This window comes from Chroicocephalus ridibundus, chromosome 1, assembly GCF_963924245.1.
Source record: "Chroicocephalus ridibundus chromosome 1, bChrRid1.1, whole genome shotgun sequence".
In the NCBI taxonomy this organism is placed as follows: Eukaryota; Metazoa; Chordata; class Aves; order Charadriiformes; family Laridae; genus Chroicocephalus; species Chroicocephalus ridibundus.
The window spans coordinates 100,692,890-100,713,229 of NC_086284.1; the positions used below are offsets into that span (position 1 = coordinate 100,692,890).

Genomic DNA, 20,340 nt, shown 5'->3' on the forward strand with positions numbered 1-20,340 from the left:
GGATCCCCCCAGTTTCTTGGTCTCCAAGCACGGCGCTGAGCTGAGTTATATGCAGCTCGGGTGACTGAGGGCAAATAAGCCAGGGGAGGGAAATGTCACTTGTTTCCATGAGGCCCCTGACCTTCACACATACGAGCAAAAGCTCTCTGCATCCCTCCCTCCTTCCTGGCAGGGACACTGGGATATGGGGAAGGACAGAGCCCTGGTGTGGACAGGGAGACCGCAGGGCACCGTGGGGCTGGCAGCTCCCCGGGGACAGGAGCATGGGAGGTCCAGCCAGGAGCAGGGCAGCACCAGGGCACCTCCAGCCCCGGGCATCGGACCCCTCCCTTGGGGTGGGACAAGGCCAGGACATGGGACCGGGGATGGGCCCAGCTCGGTGGGGCCGTGGCCGGGTAGGGCGGGGGTGTGGGAAGCTGGAGACTGGCCCTGCTGCGGTGTTGCTGAGGCAGGGGCTGATGGCCTTGGGGAGCTGACATGGGGCCTTGCGCCCTGGGCAGGGTGGCGGAGCCCCAGGGGGCTTAGATGGGGTCCTGGCTGTTGTTAGGGTGAGGGAGTCCCAGAGGTGGGCAGGGGCACTCAGGGCTGTCGGTGCCCTCGTGGGCCTGACACGTGCTTCCTCTCCTCATGGGTCTCAAGGAGCCTTCTGTAAAACTAAGGAGCAAGAATGGGATTTTTCATGTAGAAAGCATCAATATAGCAATTTGTCACCTCACTTTTCATCATGCCTCTTTTCAGGTGATTTTTAATAACGCCGCACAACCTAGGCACTGTTGGAGTCCCAGTGGTGACATCCCGCTCCTGTGAGAACTGGACATGCCATCCCACCCTTCTGGCTCCTGCCCCTTGACCAGTTGTTTTTCTGCAAGAGGACCTGACCATTTGTTCCCAGACCGCTCGACTTCTCTAAGAGGCATTGAGTCCTGTCAAAACTTCTTGAAAATCCAGGTGCACCTGGGTTACAATTACCCAACTGTTCACTCCATCAGCAACCGACAGCAGATTTGTGAATCACAGCTGCTGTCCGGTTGGCATTGACGTATTATGGTTGTATTATGTCATATCGTAGTTTCTCTCGAGCTACCTAATGAAGACAGTCTTTGTAAATGTCTGAATCCCTCTAGAGCCCTTTCTAAAATCCCTTTCTAAAATCTGTTATTCATTCGCCACCGTCTATTCCCCTGGAATTGCGGCCAGCGTGAGCAAGGGGTTGAGCATGGCAGCCACTGTGTATCTGAGCTCCCCTACCAGATGTAGGTGAACCTCATCCGGTCCTGGCGATCTGTTGTTACGAGTTTTGCCAGGTTACTCCAAATCCTCTTCTACTGGCATTTCAGTTTGACGATGACTTCCTCAGGTTGATGGATTACAAAAAAGACCCCTATACCCCTGTCGTGGGAGCGTCTGCTCTGACCATTAATGCAAGATTCATTTCTACTTTCTGCAAGACCTCCACTTCCCCACAATTGTCTGGTAGGTTACCAGGCAGAGGAGTGTTTGAAAAAAAAATTTTGTTTATAACTCTGTACCTTCAGCAAGCCACAGGTTGGCTTTGACTTGCCTTTCTGTCTTTAACTTGATAGAATTCACATCCTTAGCTGTCTTCCTCATTTGAGCATTCTTGTGCTTTTTGATGGTGTTTCTTTACTTCTAATAGTCTCTTTTGCTGTTTACTTCTACAGGTTATTTTACGGTCCAGGCAGCGATGTGAACAAAGGATTTCTAAGGCTCAGGCAATTGTTCTGATCATTCAACTGCAGGTTATTCTCTTTTGGGACAACCTGACAGTAATGTGGAGCAGAAGCAGTCTGGATGTGTCTGGGGAGGGTGTGGGTGTATGTGGTGGGAGCGATAACCCCGTTTCCTGCAAAATCTACTGCTGTGAATAATCTTTCATATTACCTACGAGAACTTTTGGGTTATCAGCAGAGATATCCACCTAATTTAAATTTTGCTTTCCATTACTTGGTTACTCCTAGATAGGTAGTGACAGTTAACTGTTAACAGCTCAGTGAATGTCTGGAATTTAAAAGATCCACATAATATCTGGACTGTTTAAATGTCTTCTTTCACCCATCTTAGTGAAATTCCTGGCTGAATCAAACTCCTTTCCTCACCTCAGCAATATTCAGACAGGTCTTTGAAAAATATGACTTAGTGGTAAGAAAGGAAATTAAAACCTGCCACTTTGGATATGAACAAAGGATCAATGAAAAGCAAGACTCAGAGGTGAGAAAGCTCTCCTCTCCTGGGAACACGAACTGAATCTGTGATGCAAACACATTTCCATAAAAAGGAAATTGTCTGACGGGGCAGCCACAATTAATCCAAGTTTCATGCCAGTTCACTATTTCCTCATTATGTTTCGCTGTATATTAAGACTGTATTTGTAAGATGCACCCTGAACTTCAGATTAAAGAACAGCCCTGCTGCTAAAAGAGCCATAATTCATTCACTAACAGCCCTTGTTGCTATGCTTCAATAATGTAATTGTTTTCTCCATGTCCCAACCATACGATTATTCCTGTTGTGTAGGAAATTTAAGTCCAAGGAATGTCAGATCAAATATAAAAGCCTAGTGCTTACCCACAGTTTTTATTCAATTAGGTAGCCATTACAGAGCTCATGCTATTTCAAATGACATAATGCAGAATGCAAATGCAGTCCTTTATTACAGATATATGTTCATCTAAACAAAATGGCACCAACACAATCCAAACCCATTACAATTTTTAAATTATTATGCTAAGGCGATTATTATATGGTGAGCAGTCACTGTGAAAGACAAGTGGGGAATCCGTGGCCTCCACAAACCACGCTTTGAGCACAGCAGCAGCATTATTTGAGGTTTATTTGTGAAATTCCTAAATGCAGAGAAACAGTGCTGCTAAAATACGCTCCTAGAGAGAAAGCACTGAGCTGCAGCTTGGAGCACTCTGACTTTGCAGGTGGTGTGTCATGCATAGGGTCCCAACGCAGACAGAGGTGCCAAAGGCAGGGTCTGGGCAGCATTTAGATGTTTATCCCCAAACTAAGATCTAAAAAGCCATAACTGTTCCCACCCAGTCTTGCTGTGCTTATTAAGCACTTCACACGTTGTCTTGGCACATGCCTTCTATGTCACCCACAGGACCCTTAAGGCTTCCTCTGCTCAACATCTCTGAGGGCTCCTCCTAACCAGCACCGTCCCAGAGTTCCCATCACCCACCATCAGGTTTGGGCTCCTCACTTGCCCAGCACCATAAGTGCCTTAACCCGCAAAAGGCTGGAGGCCTTCCCTTCGCAGTCCCGCGGCCCACCTTTCAGGCACAGCTCTGCACCCCTTCCGTATTGCTGCTATGGTGGGCCCCCATGAGAAATGACTGCCACCGGTGTGAGATCCTTCCTGTCCCTCTATTTCTACCCCTTGGTTGTAGCTTTCCGTTTACATGAAGGGCCTGATGATATATATGTCCTCTGCCCTGGTGATGAGAATATTCCTGTGGGAGAGGAAGAAATGAATCTCTCTAGGCAGAGCTGGGAATTATACCTGAATCTCTCACACCTGAAGCAGTCCCAGCTCCAGGCTGTTCAGTTGCAGGCAGGCAGGCTGTCACCACTCAGCACGCCTGCCTCTGTCAGCCTGGAGGGGAGGCTCACGCTGCCTTCTTGGAGAACCACTCAAACACCAGTCCTTCAGAAAAGGCTTCTGTCTCCAATTTCCCTAGAGACGAAGATGCCTACTGGAACCCCTGAAATCTGCTGATGAAGCCAAGAAAAGGATGAGAGTTTTTTACACATCTCTGTGTAGTGCATTTCCCGCTTGCTCAATCTAAATAGCTCCTTTTTCTGAGTACAAGGTACTTGTTTAAACCTTTTTTGAACTTTCCTCCTGCACTATATGGGCACCCAATTCCTGATGAGGTCTGAAGCCAGGCAAGATCCTTGCTTAGATCCGGCCTTTTTGTTAATCAAAAACTGGGCTAATACAGTGATAAAGTAAGGGGCTCCTATAAAGTGCAAGAGAGAACGGTGCAAATGGATACAGGGAGTCTGTTATGATTTACTCATCAAATACTGAAAATAATATGAAAAGAGAGAGATGGCATAGAAATAGTTACTGACTATGTAGAGAGTGAAAAGCTACATGAAAAAGAGATTTTAGAGGGTTAGTTTCTATTTTTACCAATAAAAAAGAAAAACAACAAAAAACTTCCAAATATTTCTGGAATTGTTTTTTGTATTTCGTGTCCGATTCATTATTTTTTTTTCACAACAGTCAATGTGATCCAAGCTGGGTAATTCTGAACACTATCATGCAAAGAGGAAGGACAAGGACAATTTCCCCACTTAAGCCACTTTATTGGCATAATTGCAAGACAAAAATAAACTGCTTGCTGCTTCCTACACCTCTTCCCCTCATGCCAGCTTCTGTCTGCAACTTTTTACTCTCAGCTCATTACGAGAAAGTAATTTCATTGTCACATTTGGCTGGCAGCTGGAATTCTCCAAATGAGGTAAGCAGGGCTGAGATGCGTGCTCTCATCCCTCAGCAAAAACCTTGTAACATACGGTGCTCTTATGTCTCCAAGCTTTACGTCAGGAGGAAAACAGGCATCTGGGCTAGGTTCATTTGTAAAGCTGTGGCTGCTGGATTAATATGAAAAGACAGATGAAGGCAGACACTTTAATTACTTCACCCTAACTTTTTATTACAACATCAAGTAAAATGGTGAGTTACAGAGGATAATGGGCGTGAAACATCTGGGATGAAATCACACACAAGCTCATGGTTTGTTAACTGCCAATGGGGTTTTAAATATTGATAATTTCTGTACATGCATCTTTGTGTTATTTCTGATTTTCTTGATAAATCATTTCAGGATTACTTTGTTTTAAGCTGTGAGGTAGCTACTAAGACTGGGACCCCGCTTTTTTCTTCTGGAATTTTCTGAACTGGGACTGTATCGCCACAGCCGCCCGCTCTGTCTCTGGCGCGTCCATGTCTATGTCAAATTCCTCTTGAACCTTCTTCTGCCCATCTGCTCAAAGAAAACAAAACAAAACATCAACAGTTTTTTCAAACAGTGATAACCACTGGACAGCACAGATGAAAAACCCTACCCCTCTCTCCTTCACAGACGCAGCCGTGACGATGGGAAGCATATTCAGAAAAAAAAATGGGACCAGTTTCAGCAAACACAGCTGATCAAATCCCCCCCGCCCCTCAAAGGCAGAGTCTGTGACAGCCGGTTAGTAGCTAGGCACCAAGGAGTGACATCTGAATGACGCAGTCACCAAGCATCGCCCTGATGTCTGAGCAAGTCCCCTCCTGCCTGGGGAGCTAACAGTGAGGGGCAGAGGGGCCCTCCTGTGTCACCTTGCAGGTAAAAGTTACTCATATCCCCATGTTTACTGTAAAACTAAGGCATCTTAAAATATTTTAAAGTAGGGATTAAGACCCTGTTCCTATCACACCTCCTGCATTAGAGGAAGAGATAATACTTCCTAAGGCAAATTTCTATCCTTTTCACTTATTTCCTGCCTCAACCCTTTCAACACGTACTGCTCTTCCCCTTTGAATCTTTTATGTTCAATCTCTCTGCCACTGTACGGCTTCCCTCACTTCTCTTTGGGCTCTGTTGTTGTTGCCTTTCAGCCTCGATCCTTGGCTCTTTGCCTTCCTTTATTCCCAGTCCTCAGCTTTTGATTCGACTGCTTTCGTTCTCCACATGGACAACCCCGCTGACTTCGCTGAATTTTGCTCCATCCACCTACATGTTAACAGTGCAGCCCTGGGAAAACTCCTGCCCTCATTGCAAAGATAACCCTAATCTGCCTGGACCAAAAAAGTGTGAACACACATTCACTCCACTAACCTTGTCCTACCACTGAGTTTCTCCGCTATGTAAACTTGTTTGTTAAACTCACTTATATAATTGTCATATTCCAGAGCTGCAGTGAACGTCATGTCATTCTGCAGACAGCTCTACTTAAAACAGTTGTGGGAATTCACCCATTTTGAACAACTTTGCTTTTTATTCGTGAGATTAATACCTCCAGGATGCTCAACCCCAAGTACTGATAATGCAAATCAAGGGAAATACTTTCAATGTACCATTAAAATGAAAAGAAACTTATTCCCCACTCTCTCTCTTCTTCTCAGTAGAAAACAGGGATACCATTTCATGATTTTAGCATGAGTCTTGCAGTATTTCTTGTGTTTACTTCTTGTTCTTATTGAGAACTCAATTTTTGCATCCATTTTCCATGACCAGATTCCACTCTATACCAGGCAAATATTTAAAGGGAATGTTTTGCCATATTCCATACTGATTTTATTTTAACTACAATAACCAAATCACTGCAGCTATGTTAACATAAAAGAAATGTTCACTTAATATTTTGTTTTACATTTAAGAAGAAAGACGAACATGTAAGAAGAAAGAGGAAGTCTGGAGAGGAAGAACAGCTTGAGAGCTTTCCAAAACTTTGATTATTCAGTATAATGAAAAGTTAGGCTACCAAAATGAAGATTTTATGGAAGAAAATGAATTATACCAACATTACATCACACTTCCACAGCCATTAAACCTAAGAATCTGCATGTTTTGTATAACTGTTCAGGCAACATAGCCACCTTAAGTACAGAAATACAATTATTCCCTTAATTTTCACGGGGAAAGGGAGGTGAAGGTCAGAAGTGACCTCCTTATGCTCGCAAGCTGTCGACACAGCTAAGGAGAAAACGGAACTCTCCCATTAAAGCCATGTTACATACTGAAACTTAAAGCAGCTTGTTAAAGCAATAGAAATGTCTGTACCAGTTCCTAAACTAATAATTATAACACAGCACTTTGTGAAAGTTTTCCTATGCCAGCTACCATCTCCTCCACATTGCTGCGTACACAGCACAGAAATGGAGATTATTTTATTAATCACATTTCAAAAGGAATTATCATTTTTATAATGACTTAGTATCTTTTGTTAGTATTTTGGGGGGTTGGTTTTGATTTGGTATTTGATTAAAGGGAACTAAGAAAAGAAACCACAACACTTTATATACAAACAAACCAAAAAAGGCCTTCAGGTCATCCTGTGAAGAACCAAGAATTTTCAATCAGAACATGTAAATATAGACTTTTCATTTGAAATTTTTGAGTGAAAAAAGTCAACAGCCTGATCAGCTAGCTCCAAAAGTAACCATTTTGTGATATCAGTAATAAGAAAATAAAATCTGTTTAACTTGTCCATATGTCAGAAACTCGCCTCTATTAATAGGGTCCTATTAACTTATTCTAAAGAGAAGAGTATCACTTATGGAGAAATGCTCTTATTTCTTATGGAGAAATATTTTATCAAAATGTTCATACTAGCAATGTAATAAGCATTTAATCAGGTTGGAAACTGATGAGACTAATATATTCTCATTACTTGATGACTTTAATTTTTGTTGTAAAATTCTGAGTTTTAGATTCCACCCTATCCACTGACTACTCAGCTGTCAGTCTTAACAGGAGAAAACAAAAGTGGAGCTTTATGCATCAATTTTAACTTTTCAGTATATAAATTACTGTCCCTTGGAAATGTCAATAGGGAAAGCTACATGGATGGATGAGTCGACACAATTGCTTTCATACCTCTTGATGAAATCTGGCTTGTCCAACTCATTTCCTATTACAGCCAAGTCTTAGCAGTATGCTAACTTCCAGCAGTGACTCAGCAATCTTACATTAAGATTTTATAGATTTTAAAAACCCAGAATTTAGTACAATTTTTCTCTAGAATTTTCAGGCCAGTTAATCTTTGCTTGATGTGAATCATCATCACTGCCTTAAAATCAATTGTACTACAGTAGTTTACCATGCCTGAAGATCTACAATAATTTACCATATCTTAAGGGCTGAGTTCCTTTTATTTTTGAGCCATTCTTGTTGAAATCAAAATTAAAATTCCTTATGAACTCTTTTTGTATTTCTCTTTTTCCCACCACTAAGGAGAAATGGTAGGATGAGAAGTTTTCAGACATGATTTAGACTCGTAGATTAAGAAATTAGAAGTGTTCAAAAGGGCCAAGACATTTATACGGGTAATGAAGAAATTCATTGTTAGTTTACAGATGGTATAGAAATATATATAAAATTACTACAAATACATGCATAATGTACATTATAAAAAAACATGCACATCATCTATATATAACGTATATGACATACGTGTGTTTTCTTTCTCCCTATGCCCACCTTTCTCTTTCTATATACATCTGAATATATAGAAAAGCTATATGAATATATGTAGAAATACACAGACATATCTGCTTAAAGAGTTTTAAGTCCTGGGTTAAACTGAAAGGAGCTGGATGGGGTATTTCCTAAACGTTGGGAGTGGATTTTCTTGGAGTTCTCCCCAAAACATTTTATATTGATGACTGTCACAACAGAGGTACTTTATCAGATGGATTGTCAATCTGGAGAGAGAATTAAGTGGTGTGCCTTCTTTGGCTTTGTCTGTGCTAAGGGAAAAAGATTTTAGCTTTTATCTTGAGTTGCTTTACTAAAAGTACCCTAATGATCTAAAATATATCACACCCTGCTAACTACACTGTTTTTTGTTTTCCTGGTTAGTCAGAGTTAAGCACATGAGTTCCAAGCCCCCATGGAAGGGGGCTGGAACTAGGTGATCTTTAAGGTCCGTTCCAACCCACACCATTTGATGATCCTATGGTTCTATGAACTAAGACTTGACCCATTTAGTTACATTGAAAATCCAGCCTATGCTCAGGACCTGCACAGACTAGCGATGACCTCCCTACACCAACGTGAGTAATGGAAAGCCTTTTTGGACCCTTCCTACTATATATGCACCACACTAACTTTTACCTGTCAGTAGTTGTTCATATATCTCAAACATGCAGGCTATTGGGTTTGAATGCTCAGATTATGAAATTTATGCAGAGAATTGAAAGCAAGCCCATATTTATGTCCCTCTTTCCTTCACTGTCTCCCACTCCTAGCTTTCCTTTCACAGGGACCACTAGCTTGGACGCGATTTGAAAACCCAGGAAATTTTCACTCTCATTGGGCCAGAGCATACATAAGCACTTGCACAGGCTTTTGTCTTGGAATTGCTTTTTTCTTTCCTGCAGGTAGGGGCCAATGATTCTGTCAAACGACCCACCTTTTTCTAAGCTACCTTTATGTAGCAATAAAGATAGATCTGGATTCCCTCCCCATTTTCAGTCACACATGCACACTTTTGTTAATATCTACACTTTCTCGATTATGCAGATTTCTTCCACGTGGATATTTGAGGATCTCTGGACTACCACAGGCCCATATGAGGAAACTAGGAGAATCAAGACTGTTGTCAGTAAACTTTGATTCACAAGCTACTTGTGATTGTGAGGGACTCAAAAATCAAAAAGCAGAAGATAAGCACTGGCCTGCACTTTCTGCGGGGATTCGGTTTCATTAGCACCACAGAAAAAATCAAACCCCCTAACCTTTCTCACTACACTCAGCTATTTCAAGGCTTTCCCTGAAAGATTTCTTATACTCAGTCCAAATTGCCTCTCCTAGGTAGTGACTCCCACTCTTTCTCTGAACATGCCATGACAAGCCGGGGGAGTCCCTAACCCAGGCCCTGCTGGGTTCTTGATCACTGCCAACAGGGGAGGTGAACAGAACAATTTCATGCCAACAGTCGTGGGTTGGCCATAACAAAATTGTAGTATCTGATGAGTTTTTCAAAATCACATGTTTAACGTGGACTGACTCTGGTCATGTGTCAAATCAGGCAAATCTGAATTGTAGTGGAAAAAATTCCTTGAAGCGCAGCCTCAACTGCTTGGTGAGTCCCACCATCATAAGGAGTACTCCATGGCCCAGCACCAGGCTGGAGCTACAGACTACTTTGCAGGACTAAGACTAAGACAATTTGCAGGGTGCAGGTTTTACTTCAGTATATGCAATAGTCATCCCAGCAGGAGAGCCTGAAACAGCATATAAACATATAATTAGCTGTTTTCCAAATCTAACATCCTGAAAGTTCATTTCACGTTGTTGCAATTGAAAAAGATCTATTTATTCCATTTCCAGATGAAACATTAGAATGCTGTCTCCGTAATCTGCTACAGTGCCTCATAATCCATTGCAAACACTGGATGGATAATGAAGCTGCCTGTAACAAGGAAAACAATCAAATCTTACACACAAATCTACCCAGCAAACTCTCAAGAAATGTGGTGCAAGTGTAATTATTCACAAATATGCCTGCAGCTATTTCTTTCATTTACTTTTCAACTATAAAGTAACATGAATTGTGACAACACTGGAAAAAGAAAACACTGCTTATTCCATATGGGCCAAAAGCGTAAAGCAGTCTTTTGTGGTCTTTGAACACAGGCGAAACAGACTAGTCTTTCCCAAAAGTGTTCATGGAAGGGCAAACGTTAGTGGGATGGACCTGGGGGAAAAGAGGACTCACTCTTTATTCTCAGAATTTCTCCGTGCTTCAGATGAAATAGAGATTACTTGTCACCTTCTGGAAAAACATTCAGCATGAAAAATTGCATGGGCTGGAACCTCTTACTGGCATTTCATGTCTTAAGTGCTATCCTCCGCCCCTGCTCACCCAGCCTACATCCACCAGGAATTATGGGACTATACTGAAGACGGAATATACTCCTAAAAACATGGCATTTTTCAGGGGCTAAACTGCAGCATTTGGAAAAAGACTAAATGAAGTGTGGGACAGAATCACAGTGTCCCATAACATGCCAGAAGCGGTATTTTGCCTCAGGCAGGATCATTACCTCCCACTGCTCAAAAGATCATTCAAGCTGTGACAATCTTTATGCTACTCTGATTCCAAGCTATTACACCAGTCCGTCCAATGAGGCAGAACAGTCCCTAATTAAAGACGACCAAAATGGGCAGGAATCTCATGGATGCTGACATTCATATGGAGCATTATCTTTATGCGATGGGAGGAGTCATTTTATCTGACTGGACTCCACAAAGCAACCAGTCGGCTAGAGAAAACATATGGTTGCTTAGGTGTATGAAGGCCAGGTTTAACTCCTTGCAAGTACCAGTTTTGAAAGCCAAGAACTGATGTGACCATTCTTCTCCCTCTGTATTCAACTGAGGGGTGAGGAACTGAAAGTCAGGGTCTCATCTTCTTCTAGGGCAGTCAATCTAAGCTTTTCCTTCTGTGCAAGATAAGGAAATATAACACCATAACTAACCTTATGGCTGAGGAAAGGAGGCAGCCTACTTCTCAACAATAAATACTCTCCAGTCAGTCGCCAGGGCCACACTACCCAGCAGGCTGGCTCTGAGCCTTTGTTTCGGGCGCCCTGCTGTTTCCCAGCAGCTGCTTCCCAGCAGACTCTCACTTGACAAAGCAGCTGAAAAGATGGCAATGTTGGGACAATGGACTTTGCCCAAGCCCAAGAGAAGAAAGAAAGTAGTACTGGCATGCAGAAGAGAGCCTGAATCTGACCTTGCCTCCTTTCATTTATTTCTTAGCCTTTTCTTCTCCTGAATGAAATGCCAAGTAGAGGCCTCTCTGAGATCATCAGCTCAGCAGCTACAGTTTGTTGCTCTCTGTGGTATCAGGAACAAACATCTCCCAGAGCCTTGAGCATTGCACTGTTTTTGCGACCTTACTAACTTAGTGTACACAGCTTGCAGCTGTGGTCTGTGGAAACAGGCTGCTGTGAGGACTTTGTCTCAGCACCCCTCCAGTGATGGGATAACCCAAAAAGAATTATTTATATGAGGAGCCTGTTATAGCACAGTGGGCTGATGAAAGCTCATTAGTACAGTACCTATACATTTTGAGGGACAGACTCCACGGTACTGCTGGTGTGATGCAATATCCCCATTGTCTAGAATGACCTTACTGCATTGAGGATATTATTGGCCTTTCTGTTAGCTCTGTCTGCCTCCCAAGTTAGTGTCTAGGCACAAAACTCTCAGAGATTACTTTTTTCATACGCATGTTCCTGATGTCACAAAACAAAACTCTATGAAATTTTGGTACAACTTTCCTAGATTGATGCAGTAATTTAAAGCCATTGGTTCTTGTGATATTACTGGCTAATCTCCAGTTTGGTGGTCATTTGCAATAGACCCAAATCCCTGGGAGCCTTGTAATTACTTGCTTGACCAACACGTTAGCATAATGCTAACACAGTATCAGGCTTCTGTGGATATACCTCAGTGTGACAGTCTTGTGGTCCCACGAGCTCCTCACCAACAAGAGGCACAATCCCTTCAGTCTTCTGAGCAGCAACCATGGAACTATGCAAGACAGAAATTCTGTCTTCTTCATCTTCCTATCCATATCTGCACAATGTGGTATCACTATCTGACTGTTGCATGGATAATCCAACTCAAGTTCAGCTACTTCATTTTTAAGGACAGAAATTTTCTCTAATTAGCTTAGGAATAACACAATAATTTTTCTTTCTACTCATTAAAAATGCTGCAGGGTGAGATAGTCGTTTTGTGACAAGGGCTACATCACTACATTTGTTCTTGTTTCTTCACTCCACAATGAATTCAGACATTCAAGGGCCACCTTCCAAAGTGAACGCCTGCCTGTTCTGTTTGAGTGTCAGTAGGGAGGCACTCGATGGTGAGGGAGGTTATGGGTTTATAGAAGAGTATTAATTTTCCATGGTTAATCATTTGACGATGGCAGGTGCTGGAGAAACACAACGTCCACACAGCAACCATCTCTGAAACTGAAGAGCAAACTCTGGAGCTCAGCAGCCTCCTGTGACTTCAAAAGCACAGTGTGAAGGGAAATAAAGGTTATCATTAGTGATCAGATTAAATGTAACAGCTATTTTTATGTGAACCACCCCAACTGGCCCCTTAATATCACTCAAAGCAAGCCAGAAAAGAATTATCATTCGACTCAACTGTAAATTACAATTTGGTATAAAGAAGATGACTTCATTAGGGAACCAGAATCTTTTCTTCTTCAAATTGACCTTTACTTTTGTAATGCAGTGTTGTTATCTTGAATTGGAAAAATTAGTTTTGCTGTAGAAAATAGTGGTTGTTCTTTTATTATTTTAAAAACGTTATTTCAGCATGAGACTTTTGAAGTGTCTGATTGATCTTTTTTTTCCTAGTTGTAATAATGTTGGAGAGCAGCAATGCTATTTCTGACATAAGATAAATGAAGTAGCACAAAATTGTGTATGTACGTATATTGGGGTAACGTAATGAAACAGAAAGGAATAGCAATAAAATTCAGTTTACAAAAATTATATTTTCAACTAATTCATAGCCAACTACAGATGAATTGATTTTGCTCAACAATTAACGGAGACAAACATTGTTTTTATTTAAATGTTAATATTATTTGCGCAATTATTCCTCATCTTCAAAATAATTAATGTATCACAGACTTTTAAAATGGCTTAGAAATGCATAACTGATGCATAGATAGGTATGTAAGTGCTAATGGGGATCTACAAGGTATTCTGGGCATGAAACTAGAGGCCATAATTCACATCCCCATATGGAGACCAAACTTTGTGGAAGTTTAACTAGGAACATAGCAGATTAAAATGGTGATTTTACCTGTATAATCTCATCTCTTACTAGCCAAAGCTCCATGTGAGGAGCGCTAGACTGACTGGCAAATGCAATAGAAGCCTCTGGGAGGTAAAACAAAGTGGTGCTGGGGATCAAGTGCTGGCACAGTCAGGTCCCTCTGTCACTGCAGAACAACGCCCCACCAACAGGGATAATACAGTGACCTCTAAGTCCTCTCCTCCAGGAAAGAATGCCATTATCCGCCTCACAAATTCAGTCCAAAGTTATGGGAGTCTCTTTCTGCAGCTGCATGCATGTGATCCCCAATGTCCCAGCCAAATTTGAAATGGGAATCGTTACGATGTGTTTTTAATTTCCTGTGCAATTTCCAGTCCTCACTTCCTCAGTAAACACTGTGCCTTTAAACAGCTTTGCTGTTCAACTGTGGAAAGAGCTGCATTTCAGCAGTGCGTGAAGCAAGCCGCCCTCTTGCCTCGCTAGTCAACTGCTTGATTAATACATGATCAGTTACTTTCCTATTATGGTAGCATTCAGGCGCTCCAAGTCATAGCTGGGAACCCTAATGTGGTTACAAATGCAGAACAATAAATTCTCCCCCCTCCACCACTCCTCAGTACTATGACCTTCGCAAAAGTGTCTTCAGCAATGAAGTTTAAAATAACAACAGCAGAACTTCCTCAAGGCTGCCTCCTAGGCTGTGGCTACACCAGCACTCTACCCAAGGCCACAGTATGGCTCAGGCACCATCCACAGCTTCTCTACAGCATGTAACACTCAGCACAGCCACTGGCATGGCTGGGACTGTTCCTGCCTGGCTGCTGTGGCCACATAGCATGGCCAGGACCCTGCCTTGCAGGCAGGGTGAATGAGAACACCCTGAGCTTTTGAGGGAGAGTTTAGCCCTATTGATGCAAGCCATGCTGCGCCACTTTGCATCAAAGTCAAAGAAAAGGGGTTAGCCCATTTTATTTTCTTATAGAGATGTAGTCTTTGTAGCTCTAGAGTGCTAGGAAACGGACTCAAAAATGAGTTGGCAGTTGCCATTAATTGTGCAATGACCAACAGTACCTGAGAGCCCTTGCAAGGAAAATGTGAAATCTTCCAACGTGGTACTTGTGTTGCGTAACGGCCTCGCTTTCCAGGAATGCTTCCCCCCTACACCCCGTTGCAGTGTATAAGAGTAGCTAGGGAATAAGCTCAGAGAAATGGCAGTGATCACAATATGCCACGCAGAAATAGCAGAAAAGGGTGCTCAAATTCACGCACTGCCAAAGTGAGATGAGCTGGGGAAGATGGCATAGGTTACAGAGGAAAACCTGTCAATCAGAAAAAGGAGGGTAGTCAATCAAAAGAACTGTGGCATGGAGTCAGAAGGTGTTTCTCTTCACACACAAAATGAAGAAAATGAAGAGCGAGATTTTGCCCTGCTTATCTCCAAAGTGGAAAGTAAGGGCAGTTTCTAGGCATCACTGCATACAGGCAGATCTCTGTTAGCAACTAACGGGACAGCTATTTTAAGTTTTCACAGTAACTTTAATAAAAACTGTTACCTGAGAGCTTGGAAAGTCACAGTGAGAAGATGTTCTCCTCTTGTAAAATCCATCACCAGGTTTTAATTACGAAGTATTTAACCACGCACACAGCAGTGGACAGTGTAAAGTATAGGGATGGAGCTTTGCCGTTCAACATTGCACTCTTAGGCAAAAGACTAATTTCAGTATCTACCATGCCTTATCACACAGTATCAAGAAATGTCTTGTAAATAAGATTACCTGTAAGAAGCATTTACTTTACTGCATAGATTAAATGCAAGAAACAACATCTTAAATTATGTCTAAACACTTCTATTGCACAAACATGGGCACTGTTCTGTGTTGGTAATAGGATAATTACTTTGGCACAATCCCATCATGAAAAAGCCACTGCTTTAACACAGGTACATACGGTGGGTTTTTTAACATCTTGCACTACATGCCACCTTAGGGGTGCTTGTGGAGGCAGTTGGGCCATTCTCTGTCTTGCAGATAGAAATGGGGCTTGCAAGATTAAAAATGCCCAAGGAAGCATCTGGAGTCCTTTGGAGACAGAACAAAATTGTCACAGGGTACCTGATCCAGCCCACAGACTGAGTGGAACAATTGTGCTCTAAGAGATTCTGTTGGGAGTGTATTTGGCAAAAGAAAGTTTGTCACCCCTCCATAAAGCCAAACGCATCCCATGAGTAGAGCCCCAGAGATGCGATGGATATAAACCCTAGGCTTCTGGAGTAGCTCCAAGGTAGTTTAGTCATGGTCTGAGAAAAGACCAGCATACTCTGATACACATCTATTTACCATGAGACTTGGCCTGCCAGTACATCTTACATTTTCCTACACCAGTTGGCTTTGTAACTTCTACTCCAGCATCCGCAAGTGCAAGCAGATGTAGTGCTGGATTGATGCAGTCTGATTCAGTCTTACTGAATGTTCTGTATAGTGAAATTCTCTCACAAAAGGTACACGTTTTTAATGTCTTTGACTCCTGAAAGCAGTTACTGAGCTATAGTTTTCCACCATAAAGCAAAGAAATTTTGTTGCAAGAGCATTCTAGGAAATTTCCACTGTTTTCTTTTGCTTGGACTGTTACCCGAATAGAATCATTAATTTGAGTTCACCATGTCTCCATTGAACACAAAAAGCCACATTATATGTTTATTTCCCCTGCAGGCTGGTTTGCTTAACTTTCTTAGGAAGAGAAGGGCACCTCAGGAGAATGCATGATAGCGTTGACATAGCAGTAAGGGGGAGACAAATGAAGATCCTGTGGCAATACGGCTCTGAAAGAGGAGGAGAAGAAATTATATGATGGAGGCTGTTGTCAGTGTATTGCAGGCTGTCTTGCCCAGCAGCCATTTGGAAAGCCATGTTACATGTTGTGCAGAAGCTCATTAGGTCAAGCATTTAAAAACTGGATTCTACATAAAAAGCTCTGTCCAGATCCTGAGAAAAATACACCTAACCTAGCTTGCAGGTGTTTACATCAGAGCTCATCAGCAGCTCACTTTAGAAAGAAACCAATGGAGAAAAATAGGCAGTTTGAGGGTGCAATTTATCTGACCTACTTTAAGCAGACATTTTAGGATGAGTCTCACCCTTGAATACCCTTCCTATATTGGCTAGCTCTCTATTAGCTGTAAAGGGAGCTCAGGGTGACTAGTTCAGATGTAGATACTGATACTTAACCAAACGAGTAACATTCCCTGAGCCTGAGTGGTATCTGAACTACACATTGTAGAATTTCATATGAACACATTTTCTGCTATTTCATGTGAAATTCTTTCTCGTCAAATAAATTATTTAGCCGTTATGAAAGGCACCACACTGAAACTGTAGCAGCTAAGAAATCTTATTTGCTTCAGGAAGGAAGACAATCAGAGAGAGAGAGGCATACCTTCTCACACTACTCCATCTGTGTGCTTCCATCCTATTGCTAGCAAGAAGAGAACAGCTCACCTCCAATAGAGGGTCAAAACGAACATTTGTTCCCTCTGCTGAGATTGCCAGTGAACCTGCCAGTTGTGCAGCTGATCTGGATCTTCTCGTGTTCCCTCAGGAGCAGACTGAACAGTCTGCTTACGTTTCTCTTTTTATAGATATATAGTTGAACAGACAAAAAAACTGTATCAGCACCTCTTGCTATCCTTTCAATTTATTTCAAGGACAGTGAATTTTTGTGCATGTATGTGTGTCTGCATGCTATGGAGAGACTATTTCATGCTCAAAAGCCTTTTATTTTAAGTGTACATCAGTACAACTTCTTATATTTCCCTAATAAGGGATTACAGTTAACACCACGACAAGCAATATCAAACGCTTCATATGAACAAGCAGCCAAATGACAGTTGCTGTGAGAACTATAATTGAATTTGCAGCTACTGCAAACACCAAATCTCTGCTCTGCTATTTAGCTAATAATGAGCCAGGTGATGGCTGCTGCCATTCTGCTGAAGAGTGGAGATGCTCAAAGATACCTTTTTGCACCTAGCATGTGTCAAAGGCAGCCATTACTTGACTGCAGGACTGAGACTACATAAAGGAGAAGAAATAAAATGGATGAGTCAGATGCACTGGATGTGCTGAGAAGACAAATGCCTTTTAAAAGGTATTACTAGCCATGCTTCTCGTTGCTGATGCAAGCCAGGGAGGGTCCCCACTGACTTGAGATTATAGTCTGCATGAAGTGCACAGAAAAGCATAGTGACCACCTCTTAGTACATTTCCTCAACGCAATTTCCCTCTCCTTCCTTCCTGGGTCCCGTGCAGCACCTGTGAGTAAGGAGAAGGCATGGCTTCTGCACTGAAATATTAGCTGATGTGCACTCAATAGAGAATTCAGATTTTACAGGATAAGTATACACACATGTTCTTTAAATGCCAAAGCACACAACTTACTGCTTCATCATTCCTTAGCAGAAGAAATACAAACCCCCCCATACATCCTTGTCTTTTTTTTTTCCCCTCTCCTACTGTAGAAACTGATACTAACGTGCTGACTAATGACTATTGGTTCTGAGAGAGAACATGAGTATAGCTCAGGTCTTTCACAAATTTCCTGTCACGGAGTAATAGAAATGACCTTATTGTCACATAGAACAATTTACTGTTTGGCACAAGGGAACAAAAAATGGCAATTAACAGATTCTCTAAAAGAGTGGGGAATGAATTCAGAAGGGCAAGGTGTCCTTCTCATCAGCTTGTTCATTACTTATAGACAGTTACTGTATTGTGAGGCTAAAGCCTGGAATTCTAACAAGTCAATACCAAAGCTCTGTGGGATTTCTCGTCCCTGACTTTAGTGTCTGTATTTATTGAGTGAGGACTGATGGTATAGGGTAATGTAATTTTCCAAGCCTTTTCAAAGTAGCAGAGATTAATGAGCAAGGTCAGGCACCAAAGGCACTAGACAGTACTTCAAACCCTGCTTCTACTTATTTTTTTTCCTTTTCCCCAACTCATAAAAAAATAAAATTCCAAATCTTCTAGGTCCCAGGCACTGACTCAGCAACATCCTCTTCTGAACTTGATGCTATTTCAGATAAAGGGTGGAGGGGTTGTTCTCCCATAAGAATGCAGTTATATGTTGTGACAAGTGTCTGACTTAAGTGACATTAAGGCTGGGTTGCAGTGGGCTTATTCTGAGGTGTGTAGCAAGGAGAAGGAGCATTCACCTTTTTATAGCCTGTGCATTGATTAATCACACCTACATCTCTCTCTCTTATTTTTTTTTAAATGTTGGTAAAAGCAAGCATGGTTTTCCAGTAAAGTCCCAGTGGAAGGAGAAGGTAGGCCAATATTCCTAGCTCTTTATATATATCAGGAGGTTATGGAGCAGGGAAGGGAAAATGGTCTCATTATCCTGACAGATGGTGCACTTAACAAACCCACACAGTACACTGAGAACACAAAGGAAGGTTGTACATGCTTGAAGCACAGTGCATTTCTGAACTGCCAAAGTGGTGACTATGAAGTACCACACTGGCCCACCAACCAAGCTGCCTTCCAGCCCTCAGAGCGGTAACAAATTACTTTTGTCACCTGGAGCATTCCCTGCCTCCTCCTTCTCCATCAGGGACTGTCCCCACCCTTTTTTCCCCTCCCACCCTGGCCCAGCAGCACCTCTTTTTGCTTGGCAATCCCACCTAACAGGGTTCACGCACAACAACCCCTCAGTGCAGCCCCATTCATTTTTACCACACACGTGGCCTCATGATGGAGGAATAGGAGGGTGAGAGCGCAATGGTGGATCTGTATGCAACATGTTCCCCCATACGTCTGTGACTGGCTTTGTCCTGCCTGTAGGTCTCTGCCTTGTGCTGAAAGGACTTACAGTGACAGTGAAACAGAGAGAAATGGCATTAAGCCGTGCAGGGATTTTGGCAGGTGGTCACTGCAAATGTTCCTTCATTTGTGGGTTGGTTTTTTGTGCGTTTGGGTTTCTTAATTAAAATTATGGGTGGGTGTTGATCCTTTATGTCAAGCACAATTACAAAAAAACCTCACACAACTTCCAGGCAATAAATTGGGAAGTGCTAGCACAGTAAATTTTCACAAGGTTCAAAAATACATTCTTTGCTATAGATATATAGTAAATGTTTTGTACTCTTGCAGATTCACAAGGTCTCCCTGAAACTCAGAAGGTGATAGAGAGTGGTTTACTTTTAAGTATAACACATTTTAAATACAAAAATTGTAAAAATATTTTGAAGCAAAAAACCAAGCTTTATTGACAGGAGGTTGTCTGGAAGAAAAGAAGGCTTCTTCTTCATACTAACTTTGTTTTCACCTGGCACCTTTTAACAACTGCTATTTAAAAACAATTTTATCAGGAAGGGTGGGCATTGATTTAGCAAAGTGCTGCAATTGCAATTAGAGAGTTATTAAACCCAGTGCCAGATAGTCTAATTGACATGAAAATCTAAGTGAGGCCAGGGAATAAAGGCTTCCCTCCTGCTTAAGTTGTATGTTGTACACATAAAGCTATCTTAAAAGAATATTAAGGTTGCAAAGTTCAGCATGAAAGCTTTAGCAAACAACAAGCCACATCACTACTATCATGCAATTAATTCAGTTAATTTTCCACAGACAACTTTAATTCCGGAAAATCCTTTTTCAAATTCTTGACTTTGCAACCTTCATAGTCTTAGGAGCACGTCCTGTTTCCTAGATTTAAAGAAAAAAATTATATTCTTCTGCAACATATGGACACCCACATGGTTTCTCAGCACGACTGCTTGGAACTGTTA

At 42.0% G+C, this 20,340-nt stretch overlaps 1 protein-coding gene across 1 annotated transcript in view; it reads right to left on the reverse strand.

Moving 5' to 3' along the window:
• Positions 1-2,568: 2,568 nt before the first annotated feature.
• Positions 2,569-20,340, reverse strand: part of PCP4 (Purkinje cell protein 4) — a 53,945-nt gene continuing 36,173 nt past the window's right edge. The window contains exon 3 of the mRNA XM_063345295.1: positions 2,569-5,021. Within this exon, the coding sequence (XP_063201365.1) occupies positions 4,894-5,021 (128 nt within the window). The 3' untranslated portion in view covers positions 2,569-4,893. The remainder of the gene's footprint in view (positions 5,022-20,340) is intronic.